Genomic DNA, 15,746 nt, shown 5'->3' with positions numbered 1-15,746 from the left:
AAGATCCTCCTCCATCTTTTCATCCCCTTCCCTTTTTCTTATCCTACCCGTTCTCTGTCCCCTGACTTCCTTTGGTCTCACAAGGAGAAACAGTCAACATGGAAGGATGGAGCAGGAACGCAAGACCTCTTTCCTTTCCAAGTAGTTGAACGCCTGCTGTACCCTTGCTGCCCCTCCCTTTGTTAAGGTGTCCTTTCACAGAAGCAAGGAGAAGCTTTTCGGTTCAGTCAGTCATGCTTTAGCATTTCACTGCTGTTTTTTTCTTTTTTTCTTTTTTTTAAGACTGGCAAAATGTCAGATCCAAACTACAAGTTGTGCAGATACGATTGTTTATTTTTGTGAGCTGTCCCTCAGCAAAACTAACCAACTACTGCTCATTTGGTTAAGGAGGCGAGTGCATCCATCACACCCACATCAAATAAACAGCAAGGTAAGAAATTTTTGTATCACTTAGGCTGCATTTAGGTTGTGAAATCCACTTTTCAACTAAATTGTAGAATTGGAAAGAGAGCCCAGCTCTTCTTTTTTGGAATACAGTTTTACTTCTTAAAGAATAGTCGGTGTTAGTAATTTTCAATTACTCAGAACTAGTGAGCAATTATCCATGCTGACCCTGAAAAGACAGGCCAGCCTTGCTTTAATCCTACAACACACAGAAAATTACCTTGAAAAATGCAACCTTTTCTGTGGTGCTGCTGTCTGAAATTCATGACTCAGGTTCCCAGCTCTACCCTCACATCTAGGTAGCCAAGCAACCACCAAATCTGAAAGTGTGTACAAACAGTTGTATATCAAAGTTATGCTAAAGAGTACTTCCTCCTTTGCAGTGATCAGGAAATTGCAATATTGTTTTGAGTATTAATTATGAGCACACCTGCAAACTTTACAGTAGCTGTCAGTTTCTTCTAAAAAGCTCCAAGAAGTCAAACCAATACATCTAGTATTAGTGCAGTAAGGCAGTAATGAAAACAATGGTTTTATTTACGTTGTGACACTTAACACTGGTTTCAAACAGAATAATTACATTTGTGAGGTGGTATCATAATAAACACCACAAAAAGCATGTTACAGAAACAAAGAGTTCTGGTAAGATACACAAGTTTAACACCAGAGAGCCAGCTGTGGAAAAAATATTTGCAATTTCCATGAACTGTGTACAACTCAGTGTGAAAGAAACTTCAAGGACAGAAAAAAAACTTTAAAGATGAAGTTAAGGCTCTTATTTGCAAGTGATCTTCCTAATGGAAGCATATGGAAAATATTTTCTCTAAAGGGGATGCAGCTTGAGGACTTAAACCTGTGCAGGAAGCTTCACAATTACAATGCTGTGGAGCAAAATGTCCATATTAGTGAGGGCTGCATGTCTTTTGTTTCCTCTTTGTATCACTCTACTGTACGAATGAGCCTTCCCCATATGCATCCCAAGATTAAGCTATGCACGCAAGCCAAGTCTCCATCAAATTTAAAAAAGGCATTTATTCTCTTGTCCCCACTCAGCAGGGAACTGTAATTGACATTTCCAGAAGAGAAGAAAATCAGACACCCCTTCAGTAAAAAAAAAAAGCTATATAGAGTATTGTAGCTACCGCAAAGCAAACTTGCCTATTTTAACTGTTAAAATGCATGAGGGTGTAAGCCTGGAAAAACAAGAATCAAGCAAACCAGCCTTTCAGTTAAAAGCAGCTTTAGGTACATTGGGATGCACTCCAGGTGAGCAAGATGAAGCAGCGTGAACAGAATTTTTGCTAGCACTGAAGAGAATGAAGAGGAGAACAAAGCCTTTAGTACAGTACAAGTTCTAACAGGCATCTAACTAAAGCTTGGGGGCTTGGTGGCATGCAAAAATGGAGATCTCCCAGACAGCTCAAAATCATCTGACAGATGAAGGGGCCTACTACACATCCTGAGGGTTACTTAAAGCCAGCTTCATGCATTTACGCATACTGTACCTCCCTCAATACTACATACCCATTTCATCCAGGATTCTGGAAGCCATTAACAGGAAAGGTCTTCACTGGAAGTTAGCAACAGGTTTTTTTGTTTCTTATACAAAATACTTTGTAGGCATTGGAGAGTACAAAATCCCCCCACTGAGCACCAAAATGAAAATGAGATCTTGAACACAGAAAATGGGAGGGAAGGAGGGCAGGACATCAGCTCATGTAAGAGCTGCTTCTGATGGAGTCCCCATCCCGGGAGGTATTTAAAAAGATGTGTAGATGTGGCACTGAGGGACACGCTTTAGTGGTGGACTTGGCAGTGCTAGGTTAACAGTTGAGCTTGATGATCTTAAAGGTCTTTTCCAGCCTAAATGATTCTACAATTCTACAATTGCAGGTACAAAGTACCCACTTATCCCAAAGCACAAGTAATCTTCTGCAATGCTGTAAAAGAGGTATCTGCATTACCCGTATACATTGGTCAAATCTTGGCCCATTCACGCTCCAGTCTGGATGTAACACAGCTTTGTGGAGCGCTGCCACTCCCAGTAGGACTTAACTGCCCTCGCTGGGGCAGACCAGGCCATTGGCCTGCCAGTTTGAAGTACAGGTCAGTGCAGACATTCCAACAGTCTAAACACTGCAAGCTGGTATATGAAGGGTACAGACTTGAAGTTCTGAAATCCTATTCTTGGGAGCCAAATTTAAAGCTACACTAAGTGACTTTAGGAGTCAAAAGTATCTAAATGCTTACTCTTTGCCCCTGTTTATTCTACAGAAGTGACCATGTTCAATACAAGAAGAAATAGCATTCTCCATATTGAAAAGTTAGCATTACCACACTAGACTGAATCAAGAGTTCAACTCTTTCTTGTTAAAAGATGCTATTAATCCTGATTCAGGCCCTTAGAAGAGTAAATAGCCCAGAACTGACAACCCTGTTACCTACTAAGGAGAGGAGATAGTTGGGAAAAGGCACGCTACCACATCCAATTAGCACAACTCAGAGGTATCTTTGGCAATGCATCCATTCTAATTAATTATTCCTGTATAAATCTTTCGAAGCACAGCATCCTATTGCCTTATTCACTCTCACTCTTTCTGGGATTTCATGAAAGCTCACACTTGAGAATGCATATAACTGTAAAATAACTTTCATTCCTTTATTCAAACTTCACATATACAGTGGACAAAAAGACATTTTAAAATAGATCCATATAATTATATGGATTTTTGCAACGTATCAAATTCAGATCAAAGTTAAGATATACACTGTATCCCATAACCAAGCTAAAGCTTAAGTATATACTTCATTTGTGTAATAAAACCCAGGAACTACTCTGAATACTGGAACATTCACCAGTCAAAATCCACCGAGTGGGAAGTTGTTTACAGCAATTTGGAGGTTCAGAATCCCTCTTTACAGGGGCTATACAACCACACTGTAAACAAGTATTTCATTAGGCAGTTTCCCTTCTGTTCTTCCAAACAGCCTTCATTTTACAAAAGCATCTGCTGTAAGGTACAATGGATGCAGGAAGATTTAGACCAGTCGTTTTCAGGTTACCAACCCCAAACGAGTAGGAGATCATCAGCAGTGATCTTTAGATAAAGAACAGCCAGAGCCTAAACTCAGCTCATCTTCGCAGTCCTGATGTGGATTTGCTCATGGTTGGGTGTTTTTCCTCAGGTGCTAGTAGCACAAGCACTCTTCATGCAACTGGAAAGGACCAAAAGTTTGAAACAAGCCAGAAGAGTGACAGTGGGTGTGGTTTTAAGAGAAAAGTTGGAGGGAACTTCCATGTTCTCACCATAAGCCAAAGAGAGCTCCATAAAACATCCAGTCGCAATGTAAGAGAGAATGACAGTTAAATGCAAAGTTCAAGTTAGCACATTTCCAGTGTAAAAACATTTCCTTCACCAGACATTAGTACTGCCTTAGTTGGAAACTAACAACTGATTCCAAACACCACTCTTAAAAAATAATACAGCTCTTCTGGTAAGGACTGGGAAAGTACAAGTAATAACGTACTGAAGTCTAAATTAACAGGTCAACATTTTACACAAAAAGTTGTAAGACTTAAATAATCCCTTTTTAAACTGCTTAACACATCTGATAAATAGCTTGCATGTCAATCTGATATATGCTGTACCGTTTGGCTCTTGAATCCCGAACCTTTCCATAAGAGATACCACACCTAGAACACTGTCAAATAAATAGTGAAAAACCAAAAGATACTGTCTGTTGCAAAGCATGAAGAGTAACAGTACATATGCAAGATAATCAGCGGTACACATACAGGGAATGCCATTCTGGCTGAACAGATTATGAAGCAGTATTCTTCATGAAATACTAGGCACAAGAATCAATCAATTAGACAGGTTTCTCTGCCTAATGGACAAGTCTAAAATTAACATTCTTGGCAATACAACATTTTAACTGATATGCTTCTCAATATTTAAGAGCCTTAATTGCGAAAATCATGAAGCGATGTTTGTATTTGTGTCTTTGACAAGCAGTTACAGTTCTGGACAGATTTCTTCTATGCTGTGTACTCTACTTTCCAGCTGGTCACGAGTAGCATGTGCTGCATAAGAAAGATTACAAAAAATAGGTAATTCTTCATACTCATTGAATATTTTCAAAACACAAACATCCTCCTGAAATCATCTTTGCTTTTCCAAAGGTAATGCTTGCCAACCCATTTTAGCAACCTACAAGCTTTTAGTTTGAGAGTGCAGAAACTTCCAAAATAGTTATTTCACCCTCATGTTCTGAGGGCGTGGCTAACACCATTGTTCAGCCTACCAAGCGCTGAATGCTCAGCACCCCTGGAACTGGGGGGATTTGGATTTAACCCAGGAGTTGAGACATCAGAACTAACATACGAGGTTCCCAAAACACAAGCAAGTATAGTACTTTTCAGATCAAATTTCAATTCCAGATGAGCCACTCTAAACCAAAACAAACTCATAAATGAAGGAGCACAGTCTGTTGTGTTTTTCAGGAAGTCATTAAACTCATGGTTTTGAGCCAAAGAACAGCAATGAGGAAAAGCTCTCTCTCATTAGTACTTTTTGTATGAAAAAGCTCACTCTCTCTATGTAAGAAATATGCATATATATGTGCATCCGAAAATTCAGCACCATTAAAGCAAAGACCAGAAAACCCCACATCCAGATAATGATCTCCTTTAAAAAAGGCCAGTTAGATTTCCGCACAAGTTAGATCTGGTAATACCTGCGGTTTAACAAGTGAATAGCACTGCTAACAAGCGGAACCAATTTGTTGTGTTAGCCTTCTCACTCAAGTCGTCTTTAGGGTGATGCTCACCGTGGTTGAGCAAACACAGTGTATTCTGTTCTACCAAAGGCCAAAAGAGTGCACCTGGTCAGCTGCTGGCTAAGCTGATCAGCACTATCTGAGCAGGGTGATCATAGCAATGCGTGCTAAATGAACCACGGGGAGAGAACAATAGTTCTACTCCTTGTCAATTGAACTGCTAGAGATCACACCCTTCTATGCGATACTTTTGTGTAGCACAAGACAGGTCCACATTGAAATCATCATACTTCAATCTACCTACATCAGGGATCTTTCCTTCAGTGATTTCAAAGAGAATTTTTAAAGGGAGGTTGTTTGTGGTTAGGAACAAAGGTCACTATTTCGCTGTCAAATTCTATTTACGTCGTTCATGGAGTCATAAATAGGGAGTAGCCAGAGAAACTCCAGTAAAGCTGAAATGCTGAAGCAAGCAGCATGCTATTACAACTTGAGCTTTCTTTTCCTCCAAAAAGCTTGGCTTCTAGAATCCATATGCATGGGATAAGTTACCACTACTTGAGGCACGAAAGGAATGACCCATCCACTTAAAACACTCTGTAGCCCACGAAGACAACAGGGGCAAAAAATATACAAACATTTCTCACCATCACTGACTGGACTGGCCATCTTCATTTCAATCAGCAAGAAATCTCAGTCTGTAACCAAGAAGTGCAACTCATATTAGCAGACCTGGTGGTATCTGACAGAAGCCCTCTTAAAAACCTGTCCTAGCCCCTTCTTCAAAAGGAGAGTGTAGAAATTAGAAGAGTACTGTTAGTTTTACTCAATTACAAAACAGACAGGATTAGATGGCAGAATGGAGCATTGGTAAGAGAAGCACAGAACCTTTAAGGGATCTTCACAGACAAAAAAATTTCCAAGCGAGAAGAGAGTCTCAAATTGCCTGAAAAACAACCCAGGACCCAGTGGAGCCCCAGAGTCCCAATTGACTACTAAGAAATGCCTTGTATGTCACATTTTTACATGGAATGATCATCAGTACTGCAGAAGTCATGTCGCTCCACTAGAATAAAAAGACTCCATGCCAGCCCTCACTTACATAGACTGACAGTCTGAGACATAATAGGGGAGTGGTAGCCGCATCGCCGTAACTTCAGAAGAAGTGAAGTCGAATGGAAGAAACCAAAGTGTAGCAACAATACAACATGCAGAAAGAGACAGACATTCCCTATGCAGTTAAAAGCGTCAAAGCTGTTAGTCAGTTTAACAGAGCGAAGCCAAAATAAGCCATCACAAAAATCAGCTCCTGCATCATCCAACACACTGAGTAAGAAACCCCTCCTTTTCTGCTTTATAAGAAAGTGCTTCAAAATACAACCATTTCAAGCCAAAGAGCTCTTCAGAAGCTATCCAGATGAATAATCTTTCCACACGCTTACAGTCCTAACAGGGGAATCTCAGGAACAAGAATATTAATAGCATTTTGATCCACTTCCATGAAGGAAGCAACCAAATGGAAATACTGTTTTAAATACCCAATTGCTTAATATGACCAAAAGTATGGCATGACCAAAAGCACAGACTAGCAAAAAACCTAAGTAGCGAGTGTTAAAACCAGCTATTTGAGAAATGTCCTGTAGCTCTAACATCTGCTTAATTAACATTTATAAATAAGGAGATTCTTTTGTGCCTTCAGAATACAGATGAGAGTGTGATAAAGGGACGTCATCTCAAAAAAGTTATTTCAGTAAAACTTTGATATTACTTTAACACAGCTATGTTGCTGAACATTTATCATCTCAGTGTAGGAACTTCTTAAAACATGGGCACTGGCAGAAGACAGAGAGGTTTATTAACAGTTTTGTCCATATTCCATCATCCTTTGACCAACCCTGCCAGAAAGAATCACATGAGCCACCTGAGGGTATTCAATTGTAGCAGCTGCTACAAAAGTGAGACCAGTACTTAGCCTCAGAACTGATCAAGTACAGAGACCAAAAGCTATGATAGTCGATGCAGAGATTAAGAGAGAGTGAAACATCAAGGTTTGTTAAGCAGAATGATACAAAACAAAAATGGAAGAATTGAGAACCACATCAAGTTAATGGAAAGTTTTCTATATGCCATCATGTGGAGGCGAACCAGTTAGTTAATGGGTTGATAAACTGGCAAACAGTTACATTTACGGAATCTATTGGCCATGAGCAGTCTAAAATTGATAATTACCAGTCGTGGCTCTGAAGCTGGTTATGAGGCAAGGTGGAATGGACTTCAACAATAGAGATGGAAAAATGCTGCAAAGGTGTGCCTTCCTTCCACTGGAGAATGCAGCTGGGGAGCGGAGTTGCCTCTGTTTTACAGCAGAGTGCAGATAGATGGCAGCTTCAAGCCATGGAGAAAGGTCATAAGGTTGCCTATTGGAGCCCTCCTTTCCCCTGGAGAGTGAAGTTCTTGTAAATAGCCATTATAAGGCATATGATAAGTTACTGGATAAAAATCAGTCCATTAATGGGTCTCAGACACATACCAAATGACCCTTCCAGAGCAATTATGAGGGCATTAGTCCTGCTGTAATAAATAACAGGACTAAAATGTGCAATCCACAGAACTTAAAAGTGCAGAACTTTGCAAATCACCTCGTTACTGTATGGAATTTCAACTAATTTTAGAAAAGTTCCTAGTTCACGTGGCTGTGAAAAGCGAGTGTGAACCAAGTTAAACCCATGCAGCATCTTCCCAAGTCTGCAGATTGTGCTAACATCTCATAGCTTTGCCAAGCAACAGATGAATGAGGCTTACAGACTTTATTGCCACTAGTCTCATAAGCAACAGATACTTTTTTTAACGCCAAAAAATTGCTCAAAGTGCTGTTACACACAGAGGTGGGTAGTGAACAGCTGTAATTATTCACCAGAAGGCCACCACAAAAAAAAAAAAAAAAAAAAATCAAAGACTTATTATACAGTCTGCCCTTTTCACCCAGAGAGAAGCTTAAAGATGAAAGAGAAGGTGTCAGCCTCTATAGTTTTACGAGTTTCCTATCAAGAGACAGCCCTGAAGCAGGTTCCAGAAACAGCTCCCAGCTAGAAGTCCCAGACTTTCTTCCAGTAGCTGCACTAAAAGCAAAGCTGAGGGTCTTATACTATATAAATGAACATAACTGCTTAAGGACAGGTGCCTACTGAAGTCCCAACAGCAGTTTTACATTGCAGTAAGACAGGCAGAAGTTCTTACTTAGGAAGTTAGATACACTCCTCTCAACAGGGAGGAAATATTCGTGCTATTTTCTCATTGCTGGCTAGCAGAACGGGAACTGAACCACAACATAAGGCCAGGCTCTCCTGTGCGGCCACAGCTTAAGCGTTCTGTACAAGAAGGTCAAACCATCACAACTCTTCCTTTAAAAAGGATGCTGGCAACTTCACTACCAAAAGTCAGTTATGCTGGGGAAATATTATGAAGCAGATGTGTTTGCTTTTCTGTTACATCACAACAAACAAAAGCCCACACGCTTAATTAGCAATACTGACAGTTTTGGTACCATGCTACAAATCTACCTATCAAGACAGCATGCAGTATTGCACATTGAGCGTTACATACATACTGCACCCCTTCTATTCATTCTCACACTCAAGTGTATTCATTTCCCAACAGCTGAAAGGACCACCAGCATTTAAACATGCTTTTTGATTAATCAGTAGCTCACCATGTTCAGTAGCTTCTGTATTCATTGTTTCTACATCTGCAGCATCATGCATCTCTTCATCCTCATCATCATCCTCTTCTTCACCATGTAGTTCTTTTGCAATGAGCTGTCTTGCCAGTTTGATGTTTCGTCCTTCATTGTAGTGCATTTTTCTCTTCATTTCAAACTGTTTCTTTTTCTCTGTGGACAAATTAATGCAAATATTTATTTCTTCCCTTTAAAAAAAAAAATCAACTTATTTCCTCTTCAGAGAGGAACTAGCTGCTTCCTAGGTCAAATTTATTCCTATCTTGAAAGTCCATTGATTATATGATCAAGCAATCACTCAATTAAAACTTTCTTCAAGCAGTGGAGGGTTCTTTTAAATGAGTCTGACTTACAAAAAGGCTAGTAATGAATGGACTGGAATGGCTGAAGCACTTTTAAAAGAACCTGTCTGCAAGTAAGAGCAAGTCTGAACCAAGAGAAGCACCTAACAACAGCATACGCAATTCCAAAGTTTCGCAAGCCTTGTTCCTAAGTAAACTTAAGAACAAATGGAGACATACTGGTGGGATAGAAACTGAACGTTTGCAGATGTCCGACTTGACTCCTGGCTAGCTACCAAAGGCCAGTTACGAGAGATATATTTACCACATGTAGAAGAAAGTATTTTCCACTTTCCCCACAGCCTGAAGCCTAACTTTGCTCCATATATTAAGCATTAGCAGGTCTAGCAGTAATGCATTATAATTTAATTAAACTTTGTTTATTGGCAGCCCCAACATTGTTGTTTTTTTTCTTCCTTTAGAATAGTTTACACACTCAAAAGTTGGGGCCAGGAAAGGTGAGGAGCAACAGCTAGATAACGCAAGCCTAAAACCTTAGAAGTATTACTGTTTGCTTCCTCAAAATGTTCTAGCCCAAGCTAACACAAAACATCTCTGTTGAAAATTTGCTTAGGAATAAATGTAGATTTCCTGCTGGATCCATCTATCAGTAGCTTTGAAAACAACAGAAATATCATCTGTATGTTTGCAAGCAATTAGTAGCATCTTAATTGCAGCGGTACTCATCAAATTGTTAAGTCTACGTGAAATATGTTCAGATTAGGTAGTACACCATCCCCAAAACCAAAAGAGCTCCTTGTTTGAGAAGTCTAGGCTTAAAAGGAATTGCCACACCTTAAGCTTGTATACAAGGGGGCAGCAGGTAACAGCGAATTCCTGTTCATATGTAGATCCCAAACCAAACAGTCCCAATTATGACAAACAGTGTATTTGTTGAGTCTTTTACTTACCCTTCAAAGACTATTTATCTCCATTTTCAAATTACAACATTTTTGTTAGAAAGTACTTTTTCTTCCCAAATATTTCTTAGGGAAAAAAAACCAAACCAAAGAAAACAACTTATGCCTACCTCGTTCTTCAGGTGTTAATTCTTCATCCTCTTCCTCCTCCTCACTGCTTTCCTCCTGCTTTGCTATAATCTTGGGTCCTTTACCTTCAGCTGCAGCTGCCAGTCTACGTAAAACATGCAATACAAAATGGTGAGGTACCAAGTTTTTCCACTATTTAAAATACATGAAATTTCGGAACACTCACACAAACTGCTTTATTAATTATTTTTGCCATATTTATGTGTACTAACAACCTGCAAGAAGTTTAAAGTACCAGTGGCAATATCAAACACCAAAAACTACTTAATTTGACAACAGCAAAAAGTTTGACTTCCGGAGAAACCAGCAACACCTTTCCATAAAGAAAAACTACTCCAGGAAAGAGAAAATTATCTTAACATTTAGTCAATTTTCTATGACAATACTTACTTTTTACTTAACACATCTGCTTTTAAGGGTTCATTTGATTCTGAATCACTCACTGCGTCCTCATCATCTTCTCCTACCATGCTTGGAAGGCAAACAAAGGTAGCGTTTATCAATAATTTGCCGCTTAAAATTTTCTTGATAAAACAGTCAAAACATTACAATGCTCAATTAAAAGACTCCTTTAATACTTCAAAAACTTTCCAAATCTAATTTAAATATCGATGTAAATGACAACTTTATATTCTAGTATACAGATGTTAACTGAAAAAAATAAATCAGTACAAGTTAGACTTAATTATTCCATTCAAAGCCTAATGTCCGCTAGACATAAACCTTCTAAAAATTGACTTTGTCCTTTTTGACAGTTCTCCTCAATAGCTATAAGCCTTTATTTAGAAGCTGCATAAATCTGACTATGTTGCATATATCCAGCAGGCCTGCACAGTCTGCCAGGCAATCAGCTATAGAAAATACAACATCCACAAAGTCAATTGCTCTGTAAAATTACTATGTCACCTGTCATCCTTTAGGACAGCAGTTTAGCCAGCCTACCTGTGGTAAGGAGTACTCGGCTCATCTATTTTCATCAAGCCATAATCTTTGCCTGCTGGGTGGTACGTAGCTATGATGTTCATTTCATCCCACTTCTGGGATTTTTTACTGAAATAAGAAAACAAAGCTGAATTTTCTTATATTCTTAAAAAAAAAAAAAAAAAAAAAAAAAATTCTGTATGGCCACAGAAAATGAATGTTTAGAACTTCTTTTGACCTCTGCTACATACTATGCACAAAGAATATCGTTATGACATACAGGCATGTTCAAAGCATGGCTATTAAACACTGTTCTAGCCATACTTTAGCTAAGTTATGATAAATTATCAATGCAACTTAATTCCCCTAACAATTCACAATAGCTAAATAAACTCAGTGATCTATAAATGTATTCTTATTGATATACTTACATATATCTATTTTCTCAAGAGACTACTGGTCTTGTTCAATCACTGTCCCATTACTGTTTGCTCTTGTTATAAGTTACTGTAAAATCATTCTTCCTCCTGTTACAACCCATAGCACTTCAACAAAACCAAATAACTTCCACCTCACCTCTGCTCAGTGAGCTGCTATGATTATTAGCGAAACTGTGGCATAAACAATACCAACCAACAAATAACTTCCTGCAGTAAAATAAATAGCACTGAACAAGCTGGTTAGTGATCCCACTTTTGTCATCCTAATGTGGAATCATAAACCAGAACTGATTCACTCCTGTAATTAAGCTGAGGGAGTTTCACATTTTACACAGACAGGTACCAGTGATGTTCCATTATTTAGACTTTCTTCATCAAAGAATGTACCACTTAATGCATATTTGCAGAAACAAAGGTCTACCTGGACTGACAAAATACATAAGCCACAAGGGAAAGCAATAGCCTCGTGGCCAGTGGAACAGTCACCCTTCCACTGATCTAAAAGCCACAGAAACGTTTAATCAAGAGAACCTACCAGGTTCCACATTTTCTCTACAAAGATTATTGCAAGCTGCATACAAGGTGGTCTTTCCCTTAGACTAAACCAAAAAAAATATAGCTTTAGAACAGTAAAATAATTCCACTATTTAATATTACCTTATGCATTAACATACTCCTGAAGTGTTGCAAATTACTGTTTAAGGAAGCAAATGTCACAGGGCTTTGTTTTCATTTGTTTTGGGGGGGGAAGCAGTTGGCTAGAAGACTTTAACTTAACACAGACTGTTCCAAAACCAAATTGCCCTATTTCAAAAATATATTCAGTCTCAATAATACAGCTGCTCTTGAGCAGAATGCTATCTGTAAAACAAAACCAGTAAGGCAAAACTCCAAGAACAAACTAAATTTTACATTTAGGGAGAGCACTGCATAATACAATGAATAAAAACTAAAAGGGTAAAAAAAAGCAGATGCGGCCGTTAATGCTGAATCCTACATGCCACAGACTTATACTCCAGAAACAAATACAAATTAAGTGAGCTTAATCCCCTTAGCATGTAGGAACCAATGCCAAACTCTCATGTTTGAGGTTTCAGATCTATTTAATCATTTTGTTCAAACTGCAACACAAGAATTGCAACCTAAGCGGGCAGCATGTGAGTCAGATTGCCTGCTCTGGCGGGGTGGAGGGTCATGAGCTTCATGATGACAAAGCCAGCTATTCAAACCTATCTATTTAGGAGTCGAAAAATCACCAGTTAAACATCAGCTAAACACCTGCTTAAAGTTCATCTATGACTAACACAGGATGACCATACAGTTACATAGTGAGCACATGAGAATTTTTACTAGTAATAGCATAGTCGAGCCATGGTGCACAGCCCCTGTAAAGAGACAGGCTCAGCTGAAGAGGAAATAGGATAGATGGGAGGAACTCCCATCACCTGCTTTGTGTTTACTGCACTTGCCCAGAGCACATCCAGGTTTATTGCCTGGGCTCACAACTCAATGTCTGATAATAATATTGGCAACCTTCGAAGAATCTCCTTGGCATACAGTGCTCTCAAAATTAGACAGCCTACAGCTAGCAATTCAGTAACTTAAAAATACAAGGCTGAGGAAGATTTTAGTGCTTTAGTTTTTCACGCTCATTTCTTTAAACTTAGATTCCAACATTAAAAGCCTCGGCTGTGGAACACCTCCCAAAGCACAACTTAAAATTCAGCTAGGAAAAAAGTTATCACTGGTGGCAAACAGACAAATGTGTCATTTTACCCCTCCGTATAAAAAGCCATCACAGGAGGGTGACTAAGTGCTCTAAAAACACGCACCTCCCTTGATTGTCTCCAGTTTAGCATGCTTAGGCACACCTGAGCAGTGTAACATTAATGATAGAGCTTAGGACCCATCACGGGAAAACACTTCCTGACACCCCATCAGGTACAGAAATATGAAATCTAATCTTCCTTGGGAAAATCAGATTTGAAAAATCTCAGCAGCTCTCATTTGTGTTCTCTCACATCTTTAAATATACATAATCATTTCTTTTGAGACCACACCCTGACAGGCAAGAAGTTTCTGCAGCAATATTACTCAAAGGAACACCTCTCACACCTGACTGGCTCCTGCCATAGCAGACTCTTCCCTCACCCGTTCCAACACAGCTGTACACACACACACTTACCTAGTTACTTTGTAAGTGCCAGATCAGATCATTCACAGGCTCTTGCAGTATTTTATGTTGTAGGGCTCCTGTATACCACAAAAGCTGGGAACATATCTACCATTAAACCGTGATCTCAGCTCTTAGGATGCAGTTCCAGCAGTGTCCCAGTTTCACAAGCTTCCCTCTTGCATCATATTTTCATTAAGGAAGTTTTCCAAAGAATTTTATCATCATTAACAACAGTGCAAGGTCAGTAATGATGCAAATACATGAGAGCTCTACTGAACATGGTTCCTTAAAACATGACAGCTGACACAATGAGCTCTTTCATCTGCAGCTATTTTTAAAGGTATTCAGATCTGAATGTCAACATCAGAGACAAGCAGAGAGGCTGCTGCTGGAGATGCACGAAGAAAAGAGATACCTTATTTTATAAACTAATTTTCAATCTTCAAGGAAAGTCACAGCTGTACTGCTTATCATTCTTAAGTACAGAATTATTTTTCTGAAATCAGAAATAACACTGATTTAAATGAACCAAAAATAATAGCTGCACACAAACCAGCTTTAAATACCATATGCTGATCTCTCCAGGAAATCTTCCAATGCATCCAGCCAGGTCTAGCCAATAAACTTTACCTTGCAAAGCAATTTCAGAATTAATCTAATGGACTTTAATAGACTCACATCGGTGAACAGGAAATAGAAGCTGTACTCCTGCCCACTTAAATGCTTTGCAAGAAATTACTGTGTACTATAACCAATACGCCATATACTCAGCTCATCAGTTTGTACTCCAATTTCTGACCATTCTTCAAAATGATACAAAAGAGACTGCAGAAAATGAAACAGAGGCTACCAACAGCCAGTTTTACTTTATGTCTGGTGTGGTAGCAAACACCTTGTGCTAAGTTATATTAAAACTAAAGACCAGGAAAAAAAAAAATCACATTTGCATAGCATATCGCTACTTACATTCACCTCCTTTAAAAACACCGTCACATTCCTTCAGTTGCAACAATTTCTCCCTGGAAAGCAGGAGCAGCTAACACAGGCAACACAGTAAACCAAAACCTTTTCATTCTTACCTTGCTGACTTTAGACTATATCCATGACTTAACTAGGCAAAGAGGAAAGGGATATTGCCATAACGCAAAAAAAAATTGCATGTCCATTTTATTTTACCATTATTTCTCTGCTTGCAAGAGCAAGGTCCCAAATGAAGAAAAGCATCAAAAGCCATTCTAGAAACGTAAAGGTTCAGGTCAAATCCAGGTCATCACGATGTGATGGAGTCTCAGAACAACGTCAGGCAGCAGATACTGGGTGCTGAAGTGCAACAGTTCTTACTGGTCAAGGGCAGCTGCTGGCTGGCTAAAGGCCACTTCTTGCATGTTTGGACTAACTCAGCACATTACAATTAAACCAAATTTTCTTGTCATTCAAAAGACAAACCGCCATGGCCAGTGTACACCCTCAAGGGTGAAGATCTTTACAGATGAATCTCGCACAACCAAGAATACATCTCACCTATGCGTCAGCCTAGGAGAGGTCCTCTCCCCAGGGAGACGCTTCTAGTTACAGAGAAATAAGCTACCTTTGAGAAGGCTGAGAACAAATTTCCCACGGCCAAGCCTATTTCCCAAACTGTAAACCGTCCTTGCAGCAACCATAAAGCCTCTCCGTCTTGTCTTTCTGAAGGAGCATTTACTAATACTGCTTGTGCTAACGATTCCCAAACAGGGAAGAATCGCAGCCGCTCTCTCCGGTGCCACACCGCACTCTCGGTAATTCCCCAGCGAGTTCGGACCACAGCTCCCCCGCTGCCCCCGCTCGGGCCGCCCTCGCTTTCTCCCGCGCAGAGAGGGG

At 39.4% G+C, this 15,746-nt stretch overlaps 1 protein-coding gene across 5 annotated transcripts; it reads right to left on the bottom strand.

Moving 5' to 3' along the window:
- Window positions 1-980: 980 nt before the first annotated feature.
- PPP1R2 (protein phosphatase 1 regulatory inhibitor subunit 2) lies at window positions 981-15,740 on the bottom strand. Of its 5 annotated transcripts, none has more exons than XM_035895259.1 (8): window positions 13,896-15,740; window positions 11,292-11,399; window positions 10,740-10,820; window positions 10,331-10,434; window positions 8,933-9,112; window positions 7,453-7,608; window positions 5,871-5,921; window positions 981-4,528 (listed from the first exon to the last, which is right to left on the bottom strand). In XM_035895259.1, exons 2-7 carry the CDS (start codon window positions 11,372-11,374, stop codon window positions 5,917-5,919), a joined length of 609 nt encoding a protein of 202 aa, XP_035751152.1. In that variant the 5' UTR covers window positions 11,375-11,399; window positions 13,896-15,740; the 3' UTR covers window positions 981-4,528; window positions 5,871-5,916. The 5 variants fall into 5 exon arrangements, with proteins under 5 accessions (XP_035751152.1, XP_035751153.1, XP_035751156.1 ...); XM_035895260.1 differs by lacking the exon at window positions 13,896-15,740 and adding an exon at window positions 12,368-13,871; XM_035895263.1 differs by lacking the exon at window positions 7,453-7,608 and having other exon boundaries at window positions 13,896-15,738.
- Window positions 15,741-15,746: the final 6 nt, after the last annotated feature.

This window comes from Egretta garzetta, unplaced genomic scaffold (genome assembly GCF_000687185.1).
Source record: "Egretta garzetta isolate BGI_Z169 unplaced genomic scaffold, ASM68718v1 scaffold425, whole genome shotgun sequence".
In the NCBI taxonomy this organism is placed as follows: Eukaryota; Metazoa; Chordata; class Aves; order Pelecaniformes; family Ardeidae; genus Egretta; species Egretta garzetta.
Note: the sequence above shows the minus strand (reverse complement) of the source record. Positions and strands in the feature narration are given on the sequence as shown.

What these genes read in the sequence shown, in the direction of transcription:
- PPP1R2 (XM_035895259.1), bottom strand. Translation starts at nt 11,374, where the DNA reads ATGAACATCATAGCTACGTACCACCCAGCAGGCAAAGATTATGGCTTG. An exon ending in CCGAGTACTCCTTACCACAG is followed by an intron (nt 10,821 to 11,291) that starts GTAGGCTGGCTA and finishes TTGCCTTCCAAG; the next exon opens with CATGGTAGGAGAAGATGATG. An exon ending in TACAGAAGCTACTGAACATG is followed by an intron (nt 7,609 to 8,932) that starts GTGAGCTACTGA and finishes CATGGCTTGAAG; the next exon opens with CTGCCATCTATCTGCACTCT.